Source organism: Dreissena polymorpha, chromosome 9 (genome assembly GCF_020536995.1).
Source record: "Dreissena polymorpha isolate Duluth1 chromosome 9, UMN_Dpol_1.0, whole genome shotgun sequence".
Classification (NCBI taxonomy): Eukaryota; Metazoa; Mollusca; class Bivalvia; order Myida; family Dreissenidae; genus Dreissena; species Dreissena polymorpha.
This window is the reverse complement of record NC_068363.1, coordinates 10763647-10777789: the sequence shown is the minus strand read 5'-3', so window position 1 is coordinate 10777789 and position 14143 is coordinate 10763647. Positions and strand designations below refer to the sequence as shown.

Sequence of the window (14143 nt, the reverse complement as noted above, 5' to 3'; positions counted from 1 at the left end):
AGAATAGAAATTAATTCAGTCCAGAATGTTAAAACCATACAGAATTTGCAGAGTACAGAAAAAAGAACGTTTAGCCCAGTTACATTTGAACCAAGTTCACAGAGATGAGGGTTGTTTGCAACAATGACTCTAAGTCACTTACAATTGCCCAGATTATCAGTGATGGTTTAAGAACATGTTTAAAACTGAATATTGCCAGACCTAAGTAGGCAAACATACACGTCTCTGAAACGATAACAAACATGTACCATTCTTATATATAAGTGGAAATAGATTACAAAACAATATCTGATATTTATATACCCGTAATGAAGAATTACAAATGTATAATGTGGAAGTCTAAATTTTGTGGGTTTTTTCGCTCCCATCATTTACGACCAACACAGATATTTACAGATTTTTTAATTCTCCGCAGGAAACACGCATAACCTCCATTTACAAAGTTAATAGTTCCTTAAATGGTAATCTTTCTAATTGTTTAAAATAAAAAATGTGTAACCTTCTTATTTTCAATAAACCATTTAATTTTTCAAACAAACAACATAATTTGCAGTTCAACTCAAATTCTGCCAATGAAAAAAAAATTGAAACTTGAAAACAGTGTCCATATTGATCTTTAAATTACATAAAGACAAATTATTTTCACAATTATATTGCACATAGTTGTCCTGATTATCATATGTTCTGCTAGGAAGCAAGCAAAGAGTCAGTCTAGCCCAGGATACACATACACACAAAGTTTAAACTCAAATGAGCATTTCTGAAAGAATCATAAACTTACAAAATATCTTATATATTTTCATGATTTACACCACTATAACTTTCTGTTATCGCCTCTTTATAATTAGAAAGGCTCTACCTAAAATGCGTTGAATAAATAGATTGGTTCTTGTAATATTACAAAGTCGTAGGATATGATACCTAGTGTAATTTACAAGAGAGACATGAGGTATCTTACCGGCCATGAAAGCAATGGTACGGAATGTATGCTGCACTGTGATCTGGGTGACAGGCGAGAGGTTGAGGTGAGTGTAGTGAGACATTACTATCCCACTCATCAGGATTGCCATGATGCCTGAAACAACAAAAAGTCTGACCTGTATAGGTATTTTGACCTACACAGGCATTTTGACCGGTCTGACATAGAAAGGCATTTTGACCAGTCTGACCTACAAAGGCATTTTGACCAGTCTCAATTACATAGGTATTTTGACCAGTTTTACCTAAAAATGCATTTTGACCAGTCCCATCTACAAAGGCATTTTGAAGTCTGACCAACAAAAAAAGTTTGACCAGATTGTCCCACATATACATTTTGACCAGACTGACATACATAGGCATTTTGACTAGTCTGACCTACATAGGTATTTGACCAGTCTGACCAACATAAGCATTTTGACCAGTCTGACCTACAATGGCTTTTTACCAGTCTGACCTACACAAGCATTTTGACCAGTCTGACCTACAAAGGCATTTTTACCAGTCTGACCTACAATGGCATTTTGGCCAGTTTGACCTTCAATGGTATTTTGACCAGTCAGACCTAAAAAGGCATTTTGAATGAAGGTCGTCTCATAACCAGTCCTAATGAGCTGTTTATCTAATATGTCATAAAGCAGAAGGTGTTTTAATTAAGTTTATGATGCCACTTGATTAAAAATACTCATAAATACAAAAAGTACAAAATTAATGATACACCAGGTCAAAGCTCTAGTTAAACAAAACATTGTCAAATCAATTTTCTGATATTATTAAATTTAACAATTCAATCATTTCACAATTAGATACTTTACTTTCCTTAGCACATAATTAAAATACATTTAAAAGACTAAGTCTGTCTGAAACTCTTTAATTACTCATCACAAACATCAAGAAGCTAGAGAGCCATTTAGTGTTAGCCCTTCCCCTCTCAGAACAAAGTGTAAATGGCCGTATGCAACCAGCATAAAACCAGAACAGCCTGCTAGTAACTCCCAGTCGGTTCAGGTTTTATGCTGTTTGCTGCTCATCAGTATCAAAGAGTTGGAAATCTTGACTTTAGTAAGAAAGTTATAAATTTTATTTGATAAAGGGACTACAAAGGGTCAAATTGTGTGACTAAGTGGTAAAGGGTTAAACCTTATCTGGAGCCCTGTACAACAGCTGTTTTCCTACCTGAGAGATGGACGCCCTCTGCGAGACCGTATGGAAGATATGAGAACACCAGCATCATACCGATCTCTAGAGAGGGCGTCTTACGGAGATCTATAAACTTTAAGAGCTGAATTACAATTAAGGTTGAATATACTGTATAAGTGGTAAAGTTAGCGAAGTGGAAATATTTGCGAATTTCGCGAACGCAATTAATTCCCTAAATTTTCTGCCAGCCAAAATTGCGCCGCCATTGAGGTAGAAATTTACGGTGACACCTGGTAAAGATAATAACTGTATACCATCGTGTAAGAAATTTAATTTTGACACTGGTTTAAGATAAAAACTACTTTGTTACCAATTATACATAATTACAATTATATAATTTGGAGAAATATATATAAACACGTTTTATAAACAAAATGTTTATTTGTATGTTTGATTAACTATTAACATACTGCTTAGTTACGAAATTACTCAAAGACACACAACTTCACAAATATACTGAGCATACAAAGCATACAAAAACATCAAAGATTAACCCTTTGCATGCTGGGAAATTTGTCGTCTGCTAAAATGTCGTCTGTTGAATTTCTAAAATTAGCATTTTCTTCGAATTTTTTTCAAAGAATACTATCAGAATAGCAAACAGTTTGGATCCAGATGAGACGCCACGTTCTGTGGCGTCTCATCTGGATCCAAACTGTTTGCAAAGGCCTTTAAAATTCAGCTCCAGCGCTTTAAGGGTTAATAGTTTTTCCCAAAAAATCAATGAAGCACAGTAATGTATTGTCATTCAAATTAAAGTTTCCTTAGATATTTTGTCAGTATAATTGCAATTTTTACAACTTGAAATATTTTTATGCCATTTTGATACGGGCAATTCGCTAACATTTCCGCACGCTAAATGCCTGTTATTTTGAATTTGCTTAATTTTCGACACGCGGAAATATTCACTTATACAGTAAACAACGGACACACATTTTCAACACTGAAATAATGTAAGTCAATGCATTATAGATATATTTTTGTTTGTATTTTATCATAGATTATCATATAAGGTTAGTTATATCAATATTACCAGTTATGAAAGCAAATTTCAAACAAACATGTTATTACAGTGAAGAAGTTTTATTGGTAATAAATAACTACAAACAGGGATTTCTGGATACTTCATCATTACACCAGGATTCAATATGGAGCTAAGAGCAAGATTCCCCTAACATATTACACACGAATGTACACATAAATTATATTGTCAAGGATACAAGGGCACTGACGAGCCCAGATACCATGCCAATGAGGCTGGAGCCAAAGAACATGGCTAGAAACCTCCAGACAGCCCTAAAAAAGGCTGCCGAGCCTGTCACCTGCGCCATCGCTGGATTCTCAAACTCCAGAACGGTCCTGAAATCAGGCAGCAAGTAAGGCCATAAAGTATAACAGTCAGCAAGTGAGAAATGAAGTATAACAACAAGAGAGGCCATTAAGTATAACAGGCAGCCAGTGAGGAATGACGCATAACAGCAAGTGAGGTCATTAAGTATAACACACAGCAAGTGAGGAATGACGCATAACAGCAAATAAGGCCATTAAGTATAACAGGCAGCCAGTGAGGCATAAAGTAAAGCATGCAGCAAGTGAGCCAAGAAGTAAACAAGATATGTGTTCGTCAGAAACACAATGCCCCCTACTGTGCCGCTTTGAAATAAAATTTCTATTTATCATTCGGCAGGTATAGAAATCAGAAGTCAGACATCACTGACAACCAAGGCACAGGTATGCAATGAACCCTACCATTCACAAATTAGTACAGGAAAGAAATGATAATTATATCATTTAAAAAAAAACTTTGACAAATCAATCATTTGAGTTATAAATAATCAAAATAAAAAATCTGTACAGTAACTGTGAAAAGAACTTAAATTCTTGGTAAAGAAATATATAATCTGAGATTTATAATTATATAAATTACTTCCCTTGAAAATAATTGTCTCTAACAAATCTCTATTTTTAGTAGCAAATAATTAAAAGCCACAACCGTGACTGTAGATTCACCACTCAAAATGTGCAGCTCCATGAGATACACATGCATGCCAAATATCAAGTTGCTATGTTCAATATTGAATAATTATCTCCCTTAAAAGCTTATTACTTCCCTTGGATTTGTATTTTTGACATTAGACCTTGAAGGATGACCTTGACCTTTTACCACGATGTGTTTGTCAGAAACACAATGCCGCCTACTGTGCCGCTTTGATTTATTTAACAAAAATATATAATTTGGCAGGTCAGATAATTATGTCCATTTAAAGCTTATTACTCTCCTTGGATTTGTTTTTTCGACCCAGTGACCTAGTTTTTGACCCGGCATGACCCATATTCGAACTTGACCTAGATATTGTCTAGATACAACTTCTGACCAAGTTTCGTAAAGATCAGATGAAAACTATTTGAATTAGAGAGCGGACACGAAAAGTGTGACAGACTGACAGACAGACTGACAGACGGACAGTGCGAAAAATATATACCCCCTTTTCTTCGAAAGGGGGGCATAAAAAGGTAGCAAGCGAGGCCTTTAAGTAAAACAGGCAGCAAGTGAGCCATGAAGTACAACAGGCAGCAAGTGAAGCATGAAGTATAACAGGCAGCAAGTGAAGCATGAAGTATAACAGGCAGCAAGTGAAGCATGAAGTATAACAGGCAGCAAGTGAAGCAAGAAGTATAACAGCAAGTGAGGCCATTAAATATAACAGAAAGCAAGTGAGGTATAGAGTATAACAGGCAGCAAATGAGTCATGAAATATAACAGCAAGAGATGTATGAAGTATATCAAGAAGCAAGTGAGGCATGAAGTATAACAGGCAACAAGTGAGGCATCAAGTATGACAGGCAGCAAGTTAGCCATGACATATAACAGCAAGTGAGACATTTAAGTATAACAGGCAGCAGGTAAGGCATAATGTATAACAAGCAACAAGCGAGGCATGAAGTATAACAGGCAGTAAGTAAGCCATGACATGTAACAGCAAGTGAGACACTAAGTATAACTGGCAGCAGGTGAGGCATAAAGTATAACAGGCAGCATAAAAGGCATGAAGTATAACAGACAGCAAGTGAGGAATGAAATATAACAGCATGTGAGGTATGAAGTATAAAAGGCAGCTAGTGAGGCATGAAGTATAACAGGCAGTAAGTTAGGCATGAAGTATAACAGGCAGCAAGTAAGCCATGATGTATAACAGCAAGAGATGTATGAAGTATATCAAGAAGCAAGTGAGGCATGAAGTATAACAGGCAACAAGTGAGGCATCAAGTATGACAGGCAGCAAGTTAGCCATGACATATAACAGCAAGTGAGACATTTAAGTATAACAGGCAGCAGGTAAGGCATAATGTATAACAAGCAACAAGCGAGGCATGAAGTATAACAGGCAGTAAGTAAGCCATGACATGTAACAGCAAGTGAGACACTAAGTATAACTGGCAGCAGGTGAGGCATAAAGTATAACAGGCAGCATAAAAGGCATGAAGTATAACAGACAGCAAGTGAGGAATGAAATATAACAGCATGTGAGGTATGAAGTATAAAAGGCAGCTAGTGAGGCATGAAGTATAACAGGCAGTAAGTTAGGCATGAAGTATAACAGGCAGCAAGTAAGCCATGATGTATAACAGCATGCAGCCATGATATATAACAGCATGCAGCCATGATATATAACAGCATGCAGCCATGATATATAACAGCATGCAGCCATGATATATAACAGCATGCAGCCATGATATATAACAGCAAGTGAGCCATAAGGTTTAACAGGCAGAACACGAGGCATGAAGTATAACAGGTAGCAAATGAGGCACTAAGTTTAACAGGCCATGAGTGAGGCATGAAGCATAACGGACAGCAAGTTAGGCATAAAGTATAACAGGCATTGAGTGGAACATGAAGTGCAAGAGACAGCAAGAGAGGCATGAACAGGCATCGTGGGAAACGTAAACATTAATGTTTACGGTGCTACTCACATAGTTAATGTGATAGCCACAGCATCATTAAGTATAGACTCTCCAAACACCAGCATGTACAGGACCTCATCCACATTGAGGGAATGGAAAATAGCGAGAGTGGCCACTGGATCTACGGCTGATATCAGTGAGCCAAAGGCAAAGCTCTGAACCACTGTAAACTCATAGGCTACATCTGCCTGTCAAAATGTGAAATCATAGAAGATAGATAAGAAACAAATGCATTTAAAAATTCAGTTATAATAAAAAGGTGCATCAAACGCAGGTTACAGACTTAATTGATATACATGCTCTATATTTCTTTGAAATACAGTTATGGTTATAAAATGATAATTTTGTTACAACTTTACTTTCATCATAAATAATATTACACAATATCTGTTCAAAATACTTCAAATACAAAAAAATATTAATTCCCAAAACACAAAAAAATCACAGTAAATAACATGTTAAAGAGATGAAGCCTTGTATATTATTTAACAAATTGGACACGATTAGACAAGTTCTTCTGAATACTTTGAGCCTGCATGTACATTAATGTAAAGTGCCCCAGTTTGTGATATATAGCTGCGAATAGTAGTAAAGCATCTTATATAAGACATAAATGCATTACCTATGATCTGTGCACACTTACCTGACCAAGAAGGTAGATTCCTCCACCAACAACCATGGCCGAGATAGTTGTCCCTAGAATTGCAAACACCAAGATGGTGCCAATGTTCTGGAAGAAATTGCCCTGAAATACAATACAAACATAATTTAAGGTAAATATTATAGTTTGTTTTACAGTAAAGTCTTCCATAGATAAATGATTGGGGTGCAATCAAACAAAATTGAAAAAAATGTGTTCAATACACCATTAAAACAGTTTTTGAAAATCTAAATTGGGGAAAGATCAAAGAAAAATAGCAGTGTGATGATTCCTGCTCAATTTCGCTACCCCATCCCTGTTGTCTGGAATGGTGAAAACAAACAGTGCAAACAAATATAAATGTAATACATGTTTGCAAATATTTAATGGCAAATGAAAGATTATGCTGATGTATCTTAATTATGATTGTTAGACTGAACAATTCCTTAGATTAAGCCACGTATTACAAAATATCACCAGACGGGTCCACTTTTTTACTAGGGATGCAAGAGGTTACAAAAATCATTAACCGGTTAACCTTTTCCCGTAACCGGTTATTAACCGGTTAACCGAAACGCCTTAAGTAGTGAAAATGATTTAGAGTACGTAAAAAATTTCATACCGCTCGAACAGCTCTGTAGAAACAAAAGTTATTTCAAATTTGATATCGCTTGCGTTGATAACATGCCAGTTTCGTAATAAAATGTATTGTACAATTTATTTTAATTATTTTGTAAATGTATGCTATATATTTTATTTAGTTTTCCTGCGTACATGCACAGTGGTAAAAAATTTAAAAACTACACAATGTTCATTTTCACGTGTTAATAACTTATTTTTGGTTGGGCCGCTTATTTTACGTTTGCGTCGTATCGCTCACAAAAATGGTGTGTTCATTCCGTTTTAATTTTTGAAACTCAAATTGGCTGAATATAGAAACGTTTTTTCCCTTTCTATTCGACGTGAAGTGGGTCATGTGTGTCCAACGAATTCGCATCTCTTCTTATTCGATACTTACATATTTTGTTGTTTGCATTTTAGCGTTTGTAGCCGAATTAGTATCGTTTGATTTTCATTATACAATTGAAAAATGTGGGTAAAATAAAGAACACAAATGCAAATTAAATTAATATGCACGATATGTAAGTTGAATGTTTAATATAATCAGTACATTTACTTAATAGCGAAGTAACTAAGTATAATGATCTCAAATACTGATAGTTACGTATGTTTGTTAACGTACCATAGAGCGAAAATTTTACGCAATTACACAAATACTAAATTCAACGGTTTTATTTTGTATCTATTTTTAATTGATGTTTAATTATTTAATAAGATAATAATTTGCTTTCTTTAATAACACTTTCATCGGACGGTAATGATGGAATCATTAGACGTAATATTATCATAATTATATTAATTTTTTATAAACAAAAGGACGTTAACTCGTCAAGATTTCAACTACGGATGCAATTCTTGATAAAAATGTTACTTATAAACACGGTATTTTTGCGAGCAATCAGTGTTGGGTATTGGTAAACAAAACATCAAAATAAGCCGTCTAATGTCTCAACTGTTTTTTTAACGCGAGTTGAATAAACGTGTCAATTACGTCTTCGCTAATAGCTCCCACTCACCGCAGTTCGCTAGTTAAATTTAGCGAGTCAAAAAAAAGTGTCAGTTATCAAAACGTACCGCCTATTTGTTATCACAAAGGTACTGATTAATTGTTTTATTACTTTGATTGTTGACACGTTATTTATTACCGTCGATCGTGCGGCATGTTGTTCTAACTAGTCGCCAGCGCAAGTTGGCAGTATGTCACGCGAAAAAGTAAAATCGTACGAATTATTCCATGAACAAAAATAACCAAATATTTTTTTCCAGGTTAACCTTTTTCCGAAAATGTAACCGGTTAACTAGTCGTTTCGGTAGGTTAACCGGTTAACCTCTTGCATCCCTATTTTTTACCCTACTTCTTAATAGCAGCACGTCGTAATCTTTGTGATCCTAGTTCTTACCCCTTCCATACATATCTAGTGAACAAATTGCATTAAACTGTGAAAGCACTTATTTTGGCGAGGTTCAAATTACCTACTGAATGCTAATCAAGCGCAAATTCACTCAGTATTAAATTGGTGCAATTTCAATTTCAGTTTTGACAAAAATGAATCAATTAATCAATGTTATTCCCAATCTGGCAAAATGCCAGTTGCATGACCCATTATGACATATTGTTTATTGCAAATCAACACATGCACTGGTCTTTCTAAGATAAGGCCTCTAATTGACAGGGGTACAGATCAAATAGTTTTGTTCAATTGACAAGGACCACAAATATGTTTATGACATCCTCTCCAAAATGACACCTTTCTCTTGAAAAAACGTCTAAAATTTACATTTCAAATCAACCTGAATTAGGCGCAGAAATTCTTCTCTCAATATTTCAACTTGTGAATTATTACTTTTATGCGCAACCGAATTGTATACTAGCACAAAGATCCCTGCACTACAAAGGTTTTTAATTGAACTAAAAATGTCAACACTTTTCATGCCAAGAACATGATGTTATACATGTCAGCAATATTTTTGTGTGCTTTATAGCAAAAAAAACCCACAGACATGTTGAATTAATTGGTAAAACATATTTTGTTAATGTAATTTAAATAGAACAAGCAAATTCGTTGAAATGATTTCCCCCGCCAATATGCTTCTGGACACAAAAGTGTTATATTTGACACTAAAATAAGCATTTTTTCAAGATACAAAGGGCCATAACTCCATTTTTTCAAGATGGTGTACAACGCCATTTGGTGTGCATCATCATCTTATCCATGAGTATATACTCATACCAAGTTTCAATGAAATCCGCCAAAGCACTTCCAAGATATGGCTCCGGACGGATGGACGGAAAGACGGACGGACGGAAAGACGGACGGACGGAAAGACGGAAGGACGGACAACTCCAAAACAATATCCCTCCGCCGATGGGGGGGGAATAAAAAGTACAAGTAGTACTAGTATTTGTATACTCATTTCCAGTTGTAATTTTACATTAACGCAATTGAAACAAATCCACAATTTAGGCTCGTGTTTGTTTAACAACTTAGAAAAAATATTTTAAATATGTAAGTATCAATTAATTAATTAATAATTTTAACATCACCAAAGAAAGACATTTCGAGAACTTTGAACTCCTGTTTTTGGGTGAACAAAGTTCACGCGGAAACAAAATGACTTATGGTAAAATTGGTAATGGCGGTCATACATTTGTGCACAATGGCAGGAAAATTAGAGCTCTGCAAATATTTGTGAGTACACACTTATTTAAATACATGAAATATAAGCAAAATATTAATCAATTTTTTTGCTTTGGCAGATACTTGTTATTACTTTATTATGCAAGCCTGGTATTACAATACAACAACAACCATCAATGCAATGAAAAGATACCTTGTGTAAATTGTATCCAGATTCAAATATGATTGGGGGCAAAAGGACTATGAAAAACATGGTTGGTGAAAATTCCTCTTCTCGCTGAAAAATATAGAAGTACTGAAATTGAATTGTAAAACTGATAAATATGATTTAAAGCATATATAAGCAGTAAAACCGTAAGTCTTGCTTCTTATCGGCATCATTTTCATCTCCAGTGTTTTTATCTTGTCAGTATGAATCACATGTGAGTTATTATGTCACAGAAGAAAATACTAAAGACCTTTGTGTTGGCACACAAGGAATTAAACATTATGGATACCTGGGCACATTATATTTCATGTCCTTGTAACAAATTTATTTTGAAAAGAGGTAAAATGTATAACGAGAGATTTCTGAGCCACACTTACACTCCAATCCAGCTTGAATATTTTAAGCACCAGACCAATCAGAGCACCTGAAAAAAAAATGAGCATCGCTCTGTGAAAAGGGGGTGTAATGCATGTGCGTAAAGTGTCGTCCCAGATTAGCCTGTGCAGTTTCCGCCTAAACTGGATTTTTGCTAAGAGACTTTCTTTAAACAGAAACTATCATAAAAACAGAAAGTATCATCCCTGATTAGCCTGTCCGGACTCCATAGTTTAATCTGGGACAACACTTTATGCACATGCATTAAACCCCCATTTTCACAGAGCACGACCCAAATCTTTATTAGTCAACAAATAAATCACTTTCTAATCCTTTCTCAAATGCCCCTAATAAGTATTAATGTAAACCACAAGATCACATTGTGTATGTAATATATGATGCTGGTTTTGTGTCCTATTATATTCACATTTGTTTATGTATGACAAAAGTTTGCATCACTTTGTTTTCTATATTGTGCTCCCAAAGTGCTCATTATAAGTAATGTATCTCTTATTATGCATAACCAATCTGATAATAAAAAAAATAAATTTGGAGCATACAGACAGTGCAAATATTCCTTACCAACTAAAACCACAGCTATGCTCTCAGGAAGGTAGTGAAACTTGTAGACTATCAGCATGTGAGTCATACATATGCAAATTGCTGAAATAGATATGATAGTCCATTTTGTACTGTGGAATACAAAAAAAGGTAACTAACATTTTATGTATATATATATAACAAGTCATCTGGAGTTTACATAGGTTGGAACATTGGAAAAAAAATATCACAAAAACCTCTAGGCATGTGCACACAAATCCCAATGTAATCCTACTGGTTTCTAATATATGAGAAATGGTTTGAAATCCACAGGTTGGACCACAGGTGGTTAGCGTGTGGCTATGAAGTACATCACTTTGAACAGCCATTACTTCATCAATTGTGCAGCGATTTCCATGAAATCAGTCTTATTAAACACAGAAATGAATTTCTTTTCTGGAAATGTACATATCTTGCAATATTTCTACAATTGCTGGGTCAAATTTTAAGAAATAACACGATACACAACTCACGTGACCTGCTTGTCGAAGATCTGACCAGATCCAAGACTGAAATTTTCACTGAGTCATTTATCATTATTTATCTATATGCATCTTTGCAAAACTTAATACATTTTGGGTACTAATGCAAACTTGAAAAGCCAGCTTTGTCTCACCAACAACAATCATGATGAAGAAGATTGGGTACTTATTAAGATTTGTTAAGCCAGGCGTTTCTCACCAACAACAATCAGGATGAAGAAGATTGGGTACTTATTAAGAATTGTAAAGCCAGCCTTGTCTCACCAACAACAATAAGGATGAAGAAGATTGGGTACTTATTAACCCTTTGCATGCTGGGAAGTTTGTCGTCTGCTAAAATGTTGTCTGCTGAATTTCTAAAATTAGCATTTTCTTCGATTTTTTTTCAAAGAATACTATCAGAATAGCAAAGAGTTTGGATCTTGATGAGACGCCACGTTCTGTGGCGACTCATCTGGATCCAAACTGTTTGCAAAGGCCTTCAAAGTTCGGTTCTGCCACTGAAAGAGTTAAGATTTGTAAAGCCAGGCGTTTCTCACCAACAACAATGAGGATGAAGAAGATGGTGAGGCTTTTCCTGTGCTCTTCCTCTGCCTCTTTTGATTTTTCAGGACCGTGCGGGGTAGTCTTGATGCTACTTGGTGTAGGGCTGGTGTCAGTGGTTGTTGTGTTTTCACTACAAATAATATTATAAGCATGCTATTGAAAACATAAAAACATATTGGTTATCATCTTAGGATATTTTAAATTACCTTTCTTGTTCTACAATTGAAAATGCTGTCATAATTAGGTGAATTTGATCTGCAAGTTGATACTCATGGTAAAATGGAATATTTATGAAATTGGTTAAGGATGTCGTTTTTTAGTGAGTGTTCTTTCCAACATATAGTTAATCTTGTGTTAAGAGACCACTCAAGGAAGTTACCAAAAGTCATCTCTTAATAAAATGGTCTTTAAAAAGAGACCATTCTGGAGAATGCGACCTTCCATTTTAAATGAATGCAGAATGTGTCCTTTTGCCACAATTATTTCAACTTTTGTAATGACATGAAACTACATATAAACAAGAGATTGCCAAGCAATATTGTCCCCTACCGGTGAAACTCCACCATTGTCAGTAATTTTATTTATTTTTTGCCATAGCAACCAGAATTCTTGACGTAGGAACAAAATGAAATGACGTGCATAATCTCCATATTGCCATCTATTCACGTTTCAAGTTTCATAAAAAATATGAAGAACTTTTAAAGTTATCGCAGGATCCAGAAAAGTGTGACGGACAGACTGACAGACAGACTGACAGACAGAGCGCAAATCATAGGTCAACTCCGGTTTCACCGGTAGGGTACAATTAAATGAACAAAACAATGTTCTACTTAAAATTCGTTTTAATTTTCTTGTAGTATTCTTTATAAACAGTTTGCACACATTTATTAAAAGATTATTCAATATAAGTATTTTCAATTAAATTTGTAATCCGAAAAGCATTGCCAAGTTTTAATTGTTCACATTAAATTAATTATAAAAAAATAAGTCACAAATATACAATGCTCATAATTATATTTCCTTATAATCCCTTGTTCTGATTAAAAGCATGTAAACATTAAACTTTATGTACAACACAACGTCATTCTTCCTCAGAATGGATGGGCTTTTTAATTTGATTGCTCAAAAAAAAGTTTGCAGCACAGGGGATACAGCTAACCCTGAGATCCTTACTTTTAGTTAAAAATGGTAGGGCATCTTTTTAAAATGTGGAAACTTTCTCTCTGAATTAAAAGCAAGTCCGTAAATCTGTATCTACAGCACTACAGTCAAAAGTCAGTCATTGAAAGGTCAGAATTTATTTGTGACATTAAGAGTTACCGGTATTGCATACACCTTCAAGTGAGGACAGCGGGTATTCTGCTGCCTGAAAACATTTGGCTGATATGATAACCAGGAAAGAAGAATGTGATTGATAGCTGTCTTTGATGTTGAGCAGGTGAGGGTTTTGTTTGACGCACTAAACAGGCCTGATTGTGATGTACAATCAGCGCTTTTTTTCTTGATATGGGGAAAGGGCCTGGCCTTCCTATATGGGGAAAAAATATCGACAAAACTGAAAAAGAGGAAGAAATTTCCCAAATTAAGCTTGAAATTTGGGGAAAATTGCATAATTTAAAATTCTCTTATTTTTTAAGGGAATGGGCATTTCTCTTAGGGGAAGTTGCCTATATAAGGCACTTGCGAAAGATGGGGAAAAAAAGTCCTGGTTAAATAAAAGCACACAAATCTGGATTTAGACTCATTTACGGTACATAGCTGGACTTCATACTCTTCGATTGAAAAATAAACAAACAGGCCTGATTTTTTTTAAGTAAGTCACAATTTGATTGGCTAACACAAAATAATTACCATATTTACACTAACAATTTTTTAATGAACAGATTAT

General features: G+C 35.0%; 1 protein-coding gene across 3 annotated transcripts in view; it reads right to left on the bottom strand.

The window, feature by feature from the left end:
• LOC127844932 (sodium/hydrogen exchanger 8-like) overlaps positions 1 to 14143 on the bottom strand; it is a 51285-nt gene that overhangs the window by 20742 nt on the left and 16400 nt on the right. For 2 of the 3 annotated variants that reach the window (XR_008032975.1, XM_052375494.1), the window contains exons 2-10: positions 12249 to 12385; positions 11210 to 11290; positions 10630 to 10676; positions 10238 to 10321; positions 6788 to 6889; positions 6154 to 6332; positions 3399 to 3537; positions 2155 to 2260; positions 959 to 1075 (exon numbers count right to left, since the gene is read on the bottom strand). Coding sequence is in view for 2 of the 3 variants with exons in the window: in XM_052375494.1 (XP_052231454.1) it covers positions 959 to 1075; positions 2155 to 2260; positions 3399 to 3537; positions 6154 to 6332; positions 6788 to 6889; positions 10238 to 10321; positions 10630 to 10676; positions 11210 to 11290; positions 12249 to 12385 (992 nt within the window). In the remaining variant the exon portion in view is untranslated. Of the gene's footprint in view, positions 1 to 142; positions 226 to 958; positions 1076 to 2154; positions 2261 to 3398; positions 3538 to 6153; positions 6333 to 6787; positions 6890 to 10237; positions 10322 to 10629; positions 10677 to 11209; positions 11291 to 12248; positions 12386 to 14143 lie in introns of all 3 variants that reach the window. The other variant, XM_052375495.1, reaches the window with a different exon arrangement.